Genomic DNA, 18,091 nt, shown 5'->3' on the forward strand with positions numbered 1-18,091 from the left:
TAGGATACCTTGAAGCCATATGGCTTCCTTGAAGGCATCTGTTACAGTCACATACTCTGCCTCAGTAGAGGACAAAGCTACAAGAGGCTGTAACTGAGACTTCCAGCTTATACAATTTCCATCCAAGGTAAAATAGTAAGTAGTGGTGGATTTTCTAGAGTCTTTATCTCCAGCAAAATCAGAGTCAACATAACCAACAAGATCAAGTGTATCAAATCTTTTCTTAAAATTTAAACCAATGCACACAGTACCATTTATGTACCTAAGCAAATGTTTTAAGGCATCCCAATGTGTTTTACCAGGGTTAGACATATATCGACTGAGTAATGAAATTGAATATGCAAGGTCTGGCCTAGTGCTTATCATTGAGTACATAATTATTCCAATTACATTTGCATATGGGACATTTTCCATTTCTATTATTTCAGAGTTGGATGTGGAACATTGTAATTTTGATAAAATAAAGTGACCTGCCAATGGAATCATAACAGTTTTACAGCTTTCCATTCCAAATTTATGAACAGTTTTTACCAAGTAATCATGCTGATGTATCTTAAGGCTATTGTTGCTTCTATTCCTCTCAATTTTCATTCCTAGTATTTTCTTAGCATGGCCTAAGTCTTTCATGTCAAAAACTGAATTTAATATAGACTTTAACTCCTTAATCTTTGACTTAGACTTGCTAATAAGAAGGATATCATCTACATAAAGTAGTAGATAAACAGGAATATCAGTGAGCATAAAATAGAAGCAATTGTCATATTGACTTCTAATAAACCCAGCCCCTAGAACAAAATTATCAAATTTTTTGTACCATTGTCTTGGGGCCTGTTTTAAACCATACAAAGATTTTTTCAGCAAACAGACATGATCAAATTTTTCAGACACAACATAACCATTTGGCTGAACCATGTAAATGTGTTCATCGAGGTCTCCATGTAAAAATTCAGTTTTAACATCCAATTGTTCAAGTTCTAAATCAAATTGAACTACTACTGCAAGCATCATACGAATTGTCTTAAATTTAACCACAGGGGAAAAAATTTCAGTATAATCTATCCCTTCCCTTTGTGTGAATCCCTTAGCTACTAGTCTTGCTTTATATCTAATAGGGTCATCAAGAGACATACCTTCCTTTAATTTGAACAGCCACTTACATTGGATCAGTTTCTGATTTTCTGGACGAGGGACAAGAACCCAAGTACCATTGGCTATCAGTGAGGCCATTTCCTTGTCCATGGCTTGTTGCCATTTTTTACTTTCCTTTGAGCTGACAGCCTCCTCATAAGAGGAAGGCTCACTGCTCCTCATCTCAACACCTACCACTAGGGCACAAAACACCAAATCTGAGAAAGCATACCTTGAAGGTGGTCTTATAGACCTCCTGCTTCTATCTCGAGCAAGTTGGTAGTTTTCCAGATTATGTTGGGGGGTGTCATATTGCTCCACCTCAATTTCAGTTTCATCATTTTGTTCCTCATAATCAGATTCATGATCAAAGGTCTGGTCTAGGTTTGATATAGGTGAAGGATCACCTTCAGGTAGAAGCTCTGGTATAACTGGATCATTTGGAGGATTATCATCTATAACTTGGTGCTCCACCTCTATTTGGGTTCCTCCTAAGCTGATAAAATTATCTGTGTTACTATGTTGATTGGATTCATCAGTTTTAGATAATTTGCAAGGGTAGACAGATTCATTGAATATAACATCTCGGCTGATGATAATTTTTACACCCTTGGATTGTCTTTCCCATAGCCTGTATCCCTTAGTTCCTTCCTGATATCCAACAAAAACACACTTAGTGGATCTAGGTTCCAATTTTCCTTCTGACTGATGAGCATAAGCTTCACAGCCAAAAGTTCTTAAGTAGTTGTAGTTTAATTTCCTTCCAGTCCATTTTTCTTCAGGGCATTTAAAATTAAGGGCAGTTGAAGGGCTTATATTTACTAGATGTGAAGCTGTTGCTAAGGCTTCCCCCCAAAAGGATTTAGGCAAGCCAGATGTGAACAAAAGGCACCTCACTTTTTCAATGAAGGTTCGGTTCATCCTTTCAGCCACCCCATTTTGTTGGGGTGTGTACTTGACAGTCTTATGCCTATTTATTCCTTGGGAGTTACAAAATTCATCAAACTCTTTATTACAGAATTCTAACCCATTGTCAGTTCTAAGAGTTTTGATTTTCCTGTCAGCTTGGTTTTCTATTAAGATCTTCCAATTTTTGAATTTCTCTAATGTTTGATCCTTAGTTTTTAACAGAAAAACCCACACCTTCCTAGTAAAATCATCAATGATAGAGAGAAAATACCTATTGCCTCCATGGGTGGGAACCTATGAAGGTCCCCAGAGATCTGCATGTAGGTACTCAAGGCATGCCTTCGCCAGGTGAGTTCCCTTATGGAAACTCATCCTGTGTTGCTTGCCCAGCACACATGGTTCACAAAAACCGAGGGTCTCAGCAGACACTGGACCAAGGTATCCTTGGTTTGACAGTGCCTGCAAACCTTTCAGGCTCATATGGCCAAGCCTCAAGTGCCACAGTTCAGTCTTATCAGTGTTAACATAGCATGCAGAATTTGATATAACAGAGGAATGAAAACAGCCATTTAAAACATATAAACCATTTTTCTTTAAACCAGTTAAAATTAATTCTTCTCCTTTAAAGACATTCAAAGAACCATTTTCAGCTTTATATGAGAATCCTAACTCATCAAGTGTACCGAGTGAGATTAAATTCCTTTTAAGGTCAGGGACATATCTTACATCAGTGAGAGTTCTAACTTTGTTATCATGCAACTTAAGAGTTATGTCACCTTTACCCTGAACATTACATGAATGGTTGTTTCCCATATACACTATTCCACTTTCTCTGTTATTAAAGTTGTGAAACCAGTCAATATTAGGACACATATGGAAAGAACAGCCAGAGTCCATAATCCATTCATTTATAACTGAGCTTGAGGAAACATTAAGCACCTCAGCCAAACAATTAGAACTACTAGCTGCTACTGTTACATTACCCCCTTGCTTTTGTTTTTTCAAGTAGTCATAACAATATTTCTTTATATGTCCTTCTTTCCCACAGTGGTAACATTTCCACTTTTGTTTTTGTTTTCCCTTCTTATCCTTCTTTTTTCCTTTATATCCTGACCCATTATGTTGTTTAGTATTCACAGTATAATTTCTTTTATCTGTATTTCCTTTAGCAAACAAATTGTTGCCAGTTTTCTTAGATGTACTAAGTTCTAGTTCTCTAGCCTTAATACCAGATATAACAAGTTCCATATTAGGGACTATACCAGTGTAACGTAAAGCATGTTTCACTACATCATAATCATCAGGTAAGGAGTTTAACAAAATCATTGCCTCACTAGTATCTCCTAAAGCCTGATCAGTACCTCTTAATAACAAGGTGAGTCTAGTTAATTCATCTATGTTTTCATCCATAGACTTAGATGTATTCATCTTAAAGTTAAACAACATGCCTTTTAAATAAACCAAATTTGGAGCAGACATTACAGAATATAAAGATTCTAATCTATTCCAAAGTTCAAGAGGTAGAGATATACCGTCAACCTTACGGATTACAGAGTCACCAAGATGAAGAAAAATCAGATTAAACGCCTCTTCTCTGATTTCATCAGTTCTAGCCAGCTGCTCAGGTGACCATTTCCGGTCATCTGGTTCCAATGCTATAAGCACTTTATGATGAGAGAGAAAAATCCTCATCTTCTTTTTCCAACTTCCGAAATCCCCCTTTCCATCGAATGTACCGATTTCAAATCGGGTTGTTGTCATTTTCGTGTTGCACGAAAAATGCCCAAAAATAAACCCTAGATTACTGACTAAGACCTGTTCAGCAAACTCCCGCTGACAGTGTCTCTTCAGAAAACCCTAGAGTTCTTAAAAAACAACACCGACACAAAAAAGGAAAGGAAACCCTAGATTTCGGAAAAGAGAGTCGGTCGAGATTTTGACCCTAAAACGTTGGATACGATAAACCAGAAGGCTCTGATACCATTGTTACGAACAAACAGAGATAGCAAAATCTCCAAACGCACACACATAGTTCAAAATCGCCACAGATGAACTCACACGAACTGACCGATAAACACAAATCAATATAGACAGTATTAAAAACATAAACAAGAAACAAGAGGCACGAGATTTATAGTGGTTCACCCCAAAAAGGGGCTACGTCCACTTGAGCTCCGGTGAGAAGAGCTCACTCCACTAAATAGATTCAATCTAATTACAACGTAAAACGTAAACAAAACAACCCTGATTTTCTACACGATAAGCTACGAAATCACTAACAGATTAGGAGCTTACCTTTAATCAAAACCAAAATCAAGAACACTAAAGAAGACGATCTATACAACATTTACAGAGAGAGAACGAGAGAGAGAGCAAAAAGGAAAACCCTAGAAAATGACCGACTCTCTACAAACCCCTCGATCGTTTCCGTCTTCAATGCGATCTCAGAATCAGCAATCTGGAGGCGTGATATAATATGATTTAATGGCTCGGATTTCTCTCAGTAAAAGCAGCACCAATGGCCTGGATCAAATCGTGCAAAAGGGACAGCAGCAGACAAAACGACAAAAGCCACAGGACAATTGGGCTGGCCCAAAGTGGCTGCTTTTTATAGCCCTCCAGTGGGCGCCCAAGGAGCAGCCCACGGTTGCCATAAGAAGCCCCCCATCCTTGGGCCTCATTTGAGGTTTCATTAAATATAACAAATGGGTATTTACTATCAAGTATAGATCAGATGGCTATGTGGATAGATACAAAGCAAGGTTAGTAGCCCAAGGGTACTCTCAAACTTATGGAATAGACTATGAGGAAACATTTGCACCTGCATCAAAGTTAAATTCCATACGGGTTCTATTATCTCTTTCTGTAAATCTGGATTGGAAATTGTTCCAGCTAGATATTAAAAACGCTTTCCTAAATGGGGAATTAGAAGAAGAAGTGTACATGAGAATTCCACCTGGGTTTGGAGAAGGAAAAACTGGCAAAGTGTGCAAACTACAAAGATCACTCTATAGGCTAAAGCAATCTCCACGAGCATGGTTCAAGAAATTCAACTCAACAATCACTAAGTTTGGTTATACACAAGGAGAAGCAGATCATACACTTTTCGCCAAGTGTACAACAGATGGAAAGAGATGTATCCTAATTGTATACGTGGATGACATAATTATAACCAGTGATGGTGCTTCAGAAATTGACAATTTGAAACAAAGACTGAAGAAAGAGTTTGAAGTTAAAGATCTTGGAGAGGTGAAATACTTCTTGGGAATGGAAGAGGCAAGAAGCAAGCAGGGCATACAACTCTCTCAAAGGAAATACACTCTAGACCTCCTTAAAGATACAGGTATGCTAGGTTGAAAACCGAGGCACACACCCTTAGAAAGAAATTGGAAATATCTCATAAAGGATAATGATCATTCAGTTGATAAAGAAAAGTATCAAAGACTTGTTGGCAGAATGATCTATATTTCACTCACACGTCCAGACATAGCATATGCAGTAAGCATTGTGAGCCAATTTATGCACTCACCTACTCAACAACACTTAGATGTTGCTTACCATATTTTGAGATACTTAAAGGGGACACCTGGGAAAGGTTTGTTATTTAAGAAAGGTGAGAATAAAGGTGCAAAAGGATTTGTTGATGCTGATTGGGCCGGATTTGTTACTGATAGCAGGTCTACTTCGGGTTTATGCACTAAACTATGGGGAAATCTCATCACTTGGAGTAAGAAACAAACCTTGGTTGCAAGAAGCAGTACCGAAGCAAAATTCAGGGCAATAGCTCAAGGTATTTGTGAATTAATTTGGTTGACAAGGATAATGGAAGATATGAGAATGCCTTTAAAATTACCAACGAAGCTATACAACGACAGCAAGTCAGCCATAAGCATTATCAATAACCCTATACAACATGATAGAATAAAGCATGTGAGAATTGATAAAAGCTTCATACAAAGAGAAATTGAGGAAGGAAGAATCCAGCTAACTTATGTTCCTATAGAAAATCAAGAAGCAGATGTTCTTACAAAGGCCATGTCAAGACAGGGGTTTGAAGCTTTAATTAGCAAGCTGGGAATGGAAGATATTTATTCACCAGCTTGAGGGGTGTTAGGAATCTGTGTGCTTACGATAAGAAGATGAGGTCATTAACGTGCTACAAGAGAAAGAGATGAAGATAGAGATGAAGCCGAGATTATGTGGATAAAGAAGAAGAAGAAGAAGAGAGTTCCTAGATAACCGGAAAAATTATAGGAGATAAGATTGTGAAGATAAGTTACCTAAATAATAGAGATAATGTAAAGTAGTAGATGTATCTTAGAATGGGCATACCTTTATAGTGTTTGAAGCTAGGTAGAATTCTAACTTAAGTAGGAAAATTTTTGTATAAGAGATTGGCCTATGGTTCAATATATGATAACGAGGGATATTTTTCCTAAGTTCTCTTCAACCTAACAGTTTAGTTAGGTGTTAAATTTTGTTCAGGAAAGCATAATCTTATCCTAATAAAAAGGAAACAACAAAAAGGAAAGGTTTTCAGATTTCTAACGACTTGTTTTAAGAATCAGTTGACAATTCTAAAGAACCAATTGACAGTTTAGAAAATAGGTCGACAATTTTTCACTAAATTCAATGTTCAATTGATTTTTCTAGTATTTCAAGTTATTTTGTTTATCTTTTAAAAACTTTAAAAACATTTGGATTTCACAAGATTTCATGGATTATTCAAATCCATTTTCAAGGATTGTTTAAGATAAAAAATTTTGAATTCCAAAACACTTAGTTTAACATGTCCAAAACCTTTTGAATTCTAAAACACTTAGTTTGACATGTCCAAAACCTTAAAAGACTTAATGGTCACAAATGATGTAACTTGATGATCACTTGATGGTTCTAAAAGATGATAGGGGCCCGAGGCTAAAAACCAACTCTTGGTGGATCAATGCAAGGATAACAAGTTTTAAAAATTTTCAAAACCAAATATTATCCGCAACGGAAGCAAAAACAACCCTTGCAAAACACAGTATTAATCATCCATATACATCCAAAACTGAAAACCATCCATAAGGGGATAAACAATATACCTCCATTGAAGTTTCCACTGTTGGTGCTGGTTATCCAACGAACCTCCTCCTCCTTTCTGTCAAATCTGCTCCTACGAACTTGCAACTCGGGTGACCATCCCACCTCCTCAAGTGTGGAGGACCTAGTCAGTTCACGCCCGAGACGCCTCAGAACCCTTTACTAGGGTCGTACTAGGACCCTCTTGATGAAGGTGAACCAAAGTTCTAGGGTTCCTTTCGGTTGCAACATGGTTGTTGAATAGTCGGATCTAAATGGGAGAAGAGAAGAAAGAGATGTTGCAGCTAAGCTTGGAGCAAGAAGAAACAACAACAAGCAACAATGCAGGAAGAAGAAGCAATGAAGCAGCAAAGCAAGAAGAAGAAGAAGGGAGTTACCAAGAAGCTCTCGACCCTCTCTCAATTTCTCTTCTACAAATGAGGCTTCCCGTGCACACATCGTCGTCTCCCTCTCTCTTATCATACGCTACATTAGAGCATTTAATGCTCTGATGCGACAAAGCGGCAGAGCAGAAAAGAGGCAAACAGTCGACTGCACGATATGACCAATCGACTGGTATTGCTAGCAACACTCCAACTTTGTTATATTGCACTTAGGCCCCATTATTAACACTTAATAGCCTTTCCACTAATTTTTAATTGAACCAAGGCCCCTATTAACTCTTGACGGTGTGCCCCGCTAACTCTTAGCGGTTTCCCATATCTATAGATCCATATAGCTGACTCTCAACAACAATCGGAATCACTAACTCTTAATGACGAGGAACTCACTAATAACAATAGTTCACTAATCTGATACATTACTTAGTATACGTGTGACTTTTTAGGTTCACAACCATGTAGCAATCAGGACATGTCAACTCCTTAACATCGGTCGAACACTTTGCCTTATTAAGAGTATATCTCCAAATCCCCAGAACACCTTGAAAAATCCTGAGTATCCTCTAGCCAAAGCTCAGGACAATCCTAATGGCAATGAAGTTTGAACTTCATATGAACCTATTAAGGCTCTTCGATTATTGTGCATTATAGTCCTTCCATTGACTAACATCCCGACCAAATGAGAGTCATGGATTGATTAAACTCACAGAACTCAGTAACTATGCCAGATCCAATATAATGTGATCGAGGGAGCATTTCAAAACTCTTCCGATATCAGAAACTCTTTTTGATCATGCTCACCCTGACCAGGAGATTTCCAATCACAACCAACTTAAATCACATATGATGTTCACCCCCATCCAATGGAGGTCAATGGATCCAATCAGCGAACATCTGCCTCTATATACCACTGCATAGAAACCACACAGAGAGCATTCCCGTCTCTCATACCAAATGGTTCCGCTCAATGGAAAATCCCTAACACCAGCGCACAAGACAACTCTGTCGCTTCCAGTATAAGGACCAAATACACAATCGAGAACCGATAACAGATCATTAATCACCAAACCTATGTGATCTATTACAGGCTTACATTCAGTGGATGTTCAACCAACACCCATCCACATGTTTACTATATGTATCCCATGTAGTATGACATGTGACTTAACACTCCAGTGCCATCAGTATATCATGCTAACAAATGGTAGTAGTCCATGTGTCGATCCATAATCAATAAACCATATTCCCCTTCTGATAAATCTGAAGACCGTGAATTCCTTTAAGAAATGTTGAACTAAAGATTTTTGTCACATTATTCTTAACACTTAAAAATAAGATCTCTACTAGGAAATCTGGGGACTCATTCGTAAGGAAAAAATGGAAAGTATGAATAAATATATGACCTTTTAATTAATTATCAAGAATACATTATAACTGCCACTCACTTACATCTCATGTAGTGTAAATCTAGCATTTAGGCCACTATCACTAACATGTTCTTCTGTTCTAAAACATGATAACACTTTTATTTTAGAACAAGAGTTAAAATACAAGTTTAGAACATTTTCAAGACTTATTCAAAGTAGTGTTTAAATTTAAAACCTTGAAAATCAAAACACTTAATACCTATTAAAGTTTTGTGTAATGATATTCATCAAAATCATTTTAGAATCAAACCATTACTAAGCCATTATCTCTATGCAGAAAAGGTGTCTTGGTAATGTTATTTGTAAATGAGTTTGTTTTGGTGAATGAGACAAAAGAATATGTGGATACTAAGCTCAAGTTATAGAGGGATACTTTAGAACCTAAAGGTTTTAGATTGAAGTGGTTGACTTTTTTTTTTCTTTAACGTAAGAATCGAAGGAAATCCGATACATAAGCCTTTGGCAACGACCGACACCTTCTCTCCTATAACCTATGAGCACCGACCCAATCGGACAGTCAAGCCGGACTAGGTAAATTCGAGTCAAAGACCCGTGCCCGTGACCCCCTACAGCAAATGCGATACCTATTGTGTTGCTGAGAATTCGAACACGCAATCTTGACATACTCATCACTTGAATCCCACATAGTCAACTGCTTGAAAGTGGTTGAAATTTGAATATATAAAATGTAAGTTTAATAAAAATAGAAACATAGATGATGTGACAATGAGATTTGAAGGTCAATTTATTCTAAGAAATGATCAATTTAGATTCTCAAATCAATTGTCCAACAAAAAAGGGAGATTATTAAGAATGTTAGTTATAAAATTAATACTAGTTAAATTGGACAAGTGTTTCCACCACTTTATATGATTGTAAAAATCATTTTTTAAAAAGAAAGTTCTATTAGATGACTTTAAGACAAACTCAAATCTATAACATGAGGTGTTAAGGAGTTATCAAGATATGTAGGGTTGTAAATGGTCCAAATTTGGACTGGATCTGCTCTAGATCCATTAGATCCAGATCTAATCACTAATGGACTAGTCCAAATCCAGTTGTATTTGAACTGTCTGTATCTCTTGAATTTGGATCCTAACATATCTGGAACCGGCCAATCTAGAGTAGGTCCATATCCATTTCTTTTAACATTTTTTTCTCTCTTTTAAACCTATTAGCATTTTTTGATAAAAGAAAAAAACTCTACCAACATTTTTCCATCTTCCATCTCTCTCTCCTCTCTCTCCCTTTCTTTTTCCTGTCCCTCGAAATACGAAAATATTTTTAGAAAATCTAGAAAAAAAAAAAAAAAAAGAAAAAAATACCATTGGTGGCTGGTGATGCCCGGCCCCTATTGCTGGGGTTTCAAATTTGAAAACCCAGTGATGATCGTTGGGGTTTCTGATCTAAACCCCACGATCATCACTAGGGTTTAAGCGGGTTTTCAAATTGTTGTTACACGGTTACAACAATAAATTTGTAAAAAAGGGAAATTGCCGATGGATGCCTCTCGTATGGCTAATCCGAGCGATGGATGACTCTCGTGTGGTGTATTTGAGTGATGGGTGACTCACTCGGGGGATGGATGACTCATTTGGGCAGTGGGTGATGTGTGGACTGTCCAAGCAATGAGTAATTATTGGGAGAGATGGGTGAGTCTCCCGGGGTGGAGTGACAGTGATGGATGAGTCTCCCAGGGGTCACAGCAGCGATGGATGAGTCTCCCGGGGGGTCACGACAGCGATGGATGAGTCCCTTGAGAGCAATGGATGAGTCTCTCAGGGGTCACGGCAGCGATGAGTGAGCCCCTTGGCTAGGTTGAGAGCGATGAATGACCTGCTGGAAAGAAAATCGGTTAGGGGCGCGGGTGAGAATCCCCGCGTGGACCCTCTGATGCCTAAGTCAGTCCCTCGTAAAAGTGAAGTGCTTGAAGGCAAAGAGTAAGTACGAGAGTGAGAGGTTGCATACCGAATAAGAGGAAAAGACCCCCTATTTATAGCGATGGGAGGGGCATCCATGTGTCGGATGATCCGATTTCCTTGGCAGGCATCTCGGAGACAATTTTGACCCATTGTTGACGCGAGGGTGCATGGTCAAGCGCTCACACAAGCGTCCACAAGTGCGCGCGCAAAGACGCGCATTAAGCACCCCCGAGTGACCTCTCTCGGGGGTAGGGGGTGGAGCCACGCCGCTGCGTGGCAGGGGGGGAATGCCCCCTTCTTTGGCAGCGTGGGGGAGGGGCAGGCGCCCCCCCCCCCCCCTTTCCCTGGGAATACCCCCGAGAGAGTCTCTCGGGGGGGGCTTTCTTTAGCCACGTTGTTGTGTGGCAGCATGGCAGGGGGGGAAGCGCCCCCCCTCCCTTGGCCATGCTGCTGCTGGCAACGTGGGGGAGGGAAGCGGCCATAGTGGCTGCTTCCATGCAGCCATAGTGGCTGCCTCCTGGCTGCATGAAGCAACCAGGTGGCACCGTGATGGCTTGCCACGTGGCAGCTCCTAGGGTTGTGATGAGGGAATATTTACAGGGGGGCAATTTTACTGTACTACCCCTGGGAGGTTACCATTAACTCGGAGCCATGTGTGCCAGTAAAGACCAATATGCGATCGCCACGTGTCAAGACTTAGGAGCTCCGCTTATCTTTATAATCTTTATTATGATTTTGAACTGGAAAGAGATAAAGAAGAAGATTAAGTCAACCAATGATATCTTTAAATATCCCAAGAATTATCTCTATTAGGGAAGATTATCTTTTCTCCCCATGGAAAGGGGACCAACCTCTCTTTTTGAAATACATCTTATCTCCTAAGGGAAAGGCCACGAGACATCTATAAATAGAGGGCAACCTCTACAGGTAGGGGGATCGGACTCCTAAGGGACTCATATATTATTTTTCCATTACTATTATACTCCTCAAAAACCCTATGAACTGACTTGAGCGTCGGAGGGATCATGGGGAGCAAGTCCCCACCCTTTTTGCAGGTACTTGGTCCGAGACAGAAGAAGGTGATCGACTCCGCATCATCAGGTTGCTACGTGGCATTTCTTTTCCTTTATTTTAGCAGGCATAACACAAATCATAAAACCTCAACAATAATCGCGGGGTTTCATATCTTTCAAATCAGAACCCTAGCAATCATTATTCTGTTCTGAGAGAGAAAGAATCAAGGTCTATAATTCTTCTCCCAGTGATGCACAGCAGCGAGGCTCCACCCTTTCGTCGGTTGATGGTGGCGATAGAAAGATTTAGCGAGGCCAACAAATTGATTAGAAGGTTTTCAAATTCAGCAAATGAGAGAGAGAGAGAGAGAGAGAGAGATCTCGCTTCGGGAAGACGAAGAACTTTTGGATCTGTAGAGGCAATGATGGAGAGAACCAAAGAGAGATGAGTGCGAAACAATGAGAGTGAAGTGGCTGTATGCTGTAGTGGATCTAGAGATTCTGTGTGGTCCATTTGGGTCTCACGAATTTGGTCCGGGCCTCTCTTTAAATGGATTAGGTTTCACGGGTCTCGTCCAGTCCAGATCTGGACCACACCCGGCCCGTTGACAGACTTAAAACATATGAAGAAAATGAATGTAGCCAAGCTGGGGGCCAGGGGTGTTAGGGTTGAGATGTGGGGTTATACAAAAAAAAAAAAAAAAACAAAGAAATTAGATTGTCCTTAATAAGGTCAATGTGATGTCTTTGAAAAATACGACATGCAAGACATGTTTAAGATAATTTGGACATTTGAGACGAAACTCAATAGATTATGTTTCGTGGGATATAATGGTGCTTTACAAAGAATATGATCTTGAAACAAGATAATTGACAAGACAAAATTTATTTTCCTAACCCCACCACCTAGTGGAATTAACGTTTAATTGTTGTTGTTGTTTTTTTTTTTTTTTTTTTGCAGCTGTTATTTTGCTATTTAGCTATTTTATAATTTATATGCCACTTAGTCACATATATATATCAATTAAAGTTTAATTGATATATGAAAGATCTTTAGCTGGCACTCCACGTGGCAGCCTACAACCTCTTTTCAATTATTAATTATTTATTTCGGCATTTAATTATTTTTTATTGAAATACCAGGGAACCCATGTGTTTCCCACGTCATCCAGTCATATTGATGGGTACTTGGGTTGAACCAAGTTTGATTGTGGGAAGCCAAACCATGGTGGAAAGAAATGGTAATAGGTAGTATTTGAGTTAATAAATGGATAAAGAGGTTTATGGACCGCCAGTCAGTCAGTCGATTGTCCCACTTCTTCATAGTTGATGATGTCTTTCACATTTGTTTTTAGCATATAGCTAGCCGTGAGACTTAACAGTCAACTATCCCTCGGCAATTGAATTTAAAATTCTCTGGGAACTTCCAGTCAACTTCCATGATCTGTCTTAGTCAGCCATTCTTACATTTTGAAACCGAAGCAGTTGATGCCACAGTCGACTGTCATTCCCCTGACAGACCTCGCTGGAACAAAACCCATTCTGATGTTCTCACCCCAATTAACTGTCCCTCACCTGGACCCACCCCTCTCTAATCGACCTAATAATTGACTGTGACTTTGGCACTCCTGTGCATTATGGAATTTGATTGGTCAACCCACAATTGAATTTTCGACATTTTAGAGTTCACCTCCCACTCAACTGTCACAACCCGACTGTCCTTCACTGCTTGTTTATTTCTTGGCATCTTTTGCATTTTTCATGTCACACTGTAGTTCCTTTGAGTCTCTTAAGGTCCGTTAATTGCATTATCTGGGGTTGTTTGCCATCATATATGATGGTTTCCTTACGACTTAATCTCTCCTTGCTCAAACCACTCATACCATTTCAACATAAAAATCAAGGATTCCAAAACCTTAACAGCCTCAGCTGACATATTTGTCTCAGCAGTTTATACACAATTTCAATTTACAACCCCTTTAAACAAAATAAACATGTTAATGGCCATTGCAATCCAGCAAACTATGATAATCTAGCATGTTCCTTGAGGTAGTTTTACTCCCTCTCTTGGGTGAGCCTCTAAGTCTCTCAAACTTGCTCCTCGACCTCATTGCCATATGTGAAAATGAAACAATGAAAATATAAGCTACAAGAACTCAATAAGATCACACGAGCATGCAAGTTATGAAACGTAGATCAAAAACCATTTTCCAACCCTCTAGATAGCCAAAACCTATCCCACAAGGCAGCGAACCTCGTTGTGTGGCCAGCAAATCTCTCCAAATCAGTGAAAAGAAACCGAAAACGAAGAGGGTCCAAGGCCAAAAAGCCAACTCTTGGTGGATCAATGCAAAGGTATACTGGTTTTAAAATATTTTCAAAATTAAAACAAATGCATAGCGGAAACAAAAACAAGCCCTTGCAAGACTTCGTATTAATCATCCATATGCATAATAAACATAAAACCATCCATAGGGTGAAAAGGGATATACCTTAATGGATGATGAAGGTTGCCGGTTGTGCGAGGTGCCTCCAAGTTGTTCGATCCCTTCCCGTTCTTGCAACACTCAAGTGACCAGCCCGCCTCCTCAAATGTGGAGGATCTAGTCCGTCCACGCCTGAGCTTCCTTGGAACCCTTCGCCAAAGCTATGTTGGGATGCTCTCAATGAAGGTGAATGGAAGCTGTCGTGGTTCCTCTCGGGTTGCTTATGGCTATCTCACAGTCGGGATCAACAAGGGGAGAGAGGAGAGGGCCAACTTCTTGGAGCAAGAAGAAGAAGAAGACCAAAGGAAGGAGAAGAAAAAGCAAGGAAGAAGGAGAAGAAGCACGCGGGGTTAATCCCGCTCTCAAAATTGTTAACTGTTCATAAAGATCGGTCAACTATTTTCTTTGTCTCACAAAGAAAACTGTCGACCGCCCGAAGCATCTGTCGACTGTTTGTGCCATCTTCCGTCACTTCCATTATATTGCACTTAGGCCCCATTATTAACTCTTATAGCCCTTCCATTAACTCTTAATGGAAACAAGGCTCCCGTTAACTCATAACGGCGTGCCCCGCTAACTCTTAACAGTCTTCCAAATATGTTGATTTATTCAATTAACTCTTAACAACAACCAACATCATTAACATTTAATGATGTGGAACACTATAACAACAAAGGTTCACTAATCCGATACATTACTACGTGTGCGTGTGACTTTCTAAGTTTACAGCCATGTAGCAATTAGGACACGTCAACTCCATGACGCTAGTCAAACACTTCGACCTACTATGAAGATCTTTTCAACTCCCCAGAGCATCCTGAAAGTCCCTAAGTATCCTCTAGTTAGGACTCAGAACGATTCTAATGGCAATGAAGTGTATACTTTGGATGAACCTATTAAGGCTTTTTGATTACAGTGCACTATAATCCTTCTATTGACCAACATCCCGACCGAGTGAGAGTCGTGGACTGATTAAACTCGCAGAACTCGATAACTATGCCAAATCTAGTATAGTGTGATTGAGGTAGCATCTTGAAACTCCTTCCGACATCGAAAACTCTTTTCCAATCAAGCTTACCCTAGGCAGGGGTTTTCCAACCATAACTAATTGAGACTGTATAGAATATTCACCCCCATCTGATGGAGGAAAATGGATCTCATTATCGAGCATCTGCCTCCATACACTACTGCATAGAGACCACACATAGAGTATCCCCATCTCTCACATCGGATGGTTCCACTCAATGATAAATCCCCAACACCAGTGCATGAGACAACTCTGTTGCTTCAGGTCAAAGGACCAAATACACAATCGAGAACCAGTAACAGATCATTAATCCTCATAACCATGTGATTTGTTACAGGTATCACATTTAGTAGATGTTCTACTAACACATATCCACATATCTATTATCTACATCTCATGCAATATGGCATGTGACTCACCATCCATTATCATTAACATCTCATGTTAATCAATGGTAGTAGCCCATGTCCCGGTCTGTAATTGATAAATCATATTCTTCTTCTAATAAATCTAAAGATTGGGAATACCTTTAAGAAATCCTGCAGTAAAGATTTTTGTCATATATTCTTAACACTTAAGAATAAGATCTCTACCAAAAAATCTAAGGACTCTTTCATACGGAAAAGCGGAGAGTATGAATGAAGATATGTCCTTTTATTTATGAACAAGATTACATAATTAGTTCTGCTGACATACTTCTGATGCAATATAAATCTAGTATTTTGGCACTAACACCAACAAACAAGTGGCCCTGCCCAATGCCATACTCATAGGAGAGCCAATAATCTCGCCTTGGATCCATGTATGTGGCCCAAAATACATAATCATTTATCAGTGTTCCAACATAATAACTCATGCATTGTCGCCAGCACAACGAGCTAGCCACTCTCTGGTTGCCCCAAGCAACAATGCACAGCACAATGCTGCTACTGCTCTCTCTCTCTCTCTCTCTTTGTGTGTGTGTGGCACGCAGCACTTGTGCACAAGCACACACAAGGGGGAAAACCATGTCATTAAACTCCCTCTATAAAGTCCCTAGCTAGATGAGAGGAAGTAGACCATATTGCCCTCAAAATCCTAGCCCTTCCTGATCTTTTTCCTTGCCAAGTTCTCCTTGGTTTCAGCTTAACCTTCAGCTTTTCTCACGAGAAATCAGCTTATGCAACTAAGTCTCCTCTTTTCTCAGCTTTCATTTGAAGATCCCTGCTCATCTCTGATTTGGCCAGAATTTGCACCCTTGATAGCCATTACTTACCCCTTTATGTAGGCAATTTCAGCTTTAATTTCCTGCATATACAGCCCTTTTTCTATTGTGTGCCTCGCATTTGCATGTACACACTCAAACATATGTTAACACAGTTTCCCACACCTAGGATGACCCCCAAATTTACCATAATAGTCCATATCTTGTCCTTGTTGACCTCCCATACATAGGGCATTTTTCTAGTCCATATAGCCTTCAAACAAATCCTCAAACTCTTGTGATTTAATTCAATGTTTGAGCATAGGAATTAACTTTACCCCATGATGTTGTTTGCTATATATATCATGTGCAGGAAATGTGGAAGCAACACATATGATGTTGTTATGGATGATGCTGCAATTCTGGCTAGCCAATTCGGACTTCCAGTAGAGATGCAAAGCAAGTTCAAGTTGGAGTTGCTGTAAGATTAATTCTAATTGCTGTAATGTCTACTCTGATATGAAAAGTTATGTAAAACCTTACTTATCGTTGTACTTTACTTGTGACAGTTACACAGACGAGAAGATCAGAATTACGCGGGGCTACAACAACATTACGTTTGTTCACTTGCGCAACGATGTGGGTGGCGGCTATAACTATAATAAATAAGCAGTATTATTGCATAATAATTATCTGACTTCAGTTCTGAATCTTATGATGCTCACTAAGGGACTGAAATTGAACTTCCTTTCCAAAACTCTGTTTGCGTTTACTTCATTATTTTTATCAATTTTTGAGTCATTTTGTTTGGGGGTTACTGTGTGCCACGGCTTGTTTGCAGATCACAGAGAAATTGGTTTAAAATGGTTAGTCAATAATATACTTGAATATGCATACGTGCATGCATGGTGGTGAAATTAATCTGTTATCTGTGGAGGACACAACAGTTTCATTCATATTTATATATATATATATATATATTTATGGGGGGGGGGGCCTTTATTTCGCTCTTGGCTTATGAAATTTTACTCCATTTCATTTATATTGTGATTGCACAGAAGATCATTTCTGTGTCAATTAAGTATTTTGGCATGCGTATATACTTTAGCAGCCCCGCGGGGAGGATCGGGGCTTTGTTTCAATCTCTTTTTTTTTCAATTGAGTTTTGATGTATCATAGACAAAACTCATTTTTCGTGCAAGAAAAATGGTGGCCGAAAAAAGCTTAATAAAAAATAGAAAAATAATCAAAAAAAACCCCAAATAGAAGATTAGAGAGGGATCAAGGCAAGATGATGGTTCGTGGTCCCACGTAGAATCCTTGTGTGTGCAGCCACAAGGAATCTCACATTGAAACCCGCGCATGAGAGTCTGTGAGGGTTTCCATGTAGAACCACCACGCACACAAACCCCCTTTCACTAGCATGGCCTGAGGGAAAGGGGAGGGTGCTCACTTGCCCAACCGACGAAGCTTTTCCGCACATGTTCCACGCATGGCCATAACCAGCTGACACATGTCCTTTGCATGGTCCTCA

At 39.5% G+C, this 18,091-nt stretch overlaps 1 protein-coding gene across 3 annotated transcripts in view; it reads left to right on the forward strand.

The window, feature by feature from the left end:
* The window catches only part of LOC127787001 (probable plastid-lipid-associated protein 12, chloroplastic), a 116,205-nt gene extending 98,770 nt beyond the window's left edge, over window positions 1-17,435 (forward strand). For all 3 annotated transcript variants that reach the window (XM_052314843.1, XM_052314835.1, XM_052314827.1), the window contains 2 exons: window positions 16,931-17,038; window positions 17,127-17,435. In XM_052314843.1, coding sequence (XP_052170803.1) covers window positions 16,931-17,038; window positions 17,127-17,226 — 208 coding nt within the window. In that variant the 3' untranslated portion in view covers window positions 17,227-17,435. The remainder of the gene's footprint in view (window positions 1-16,930; window positions 17,039-17,126) is intronic.
* The last annotated feature ends 656 nt before the right edge of the window (window positions 17,436-18,091 follow it).

This window comes from Diospyros lotus, chromosome 1, assembly GCF_014633365.1.
Source record: "Diospyros lotus cultivar Yz01 chromosome 1, ASM1463336v1, whole genome shotgun sequence".
NCBI lineage: Eukaryota > Viridiplantae > Streptophyta > Magnoliopsida > Ericales > Ebenaceae > Diospyros > Diospyros lotus.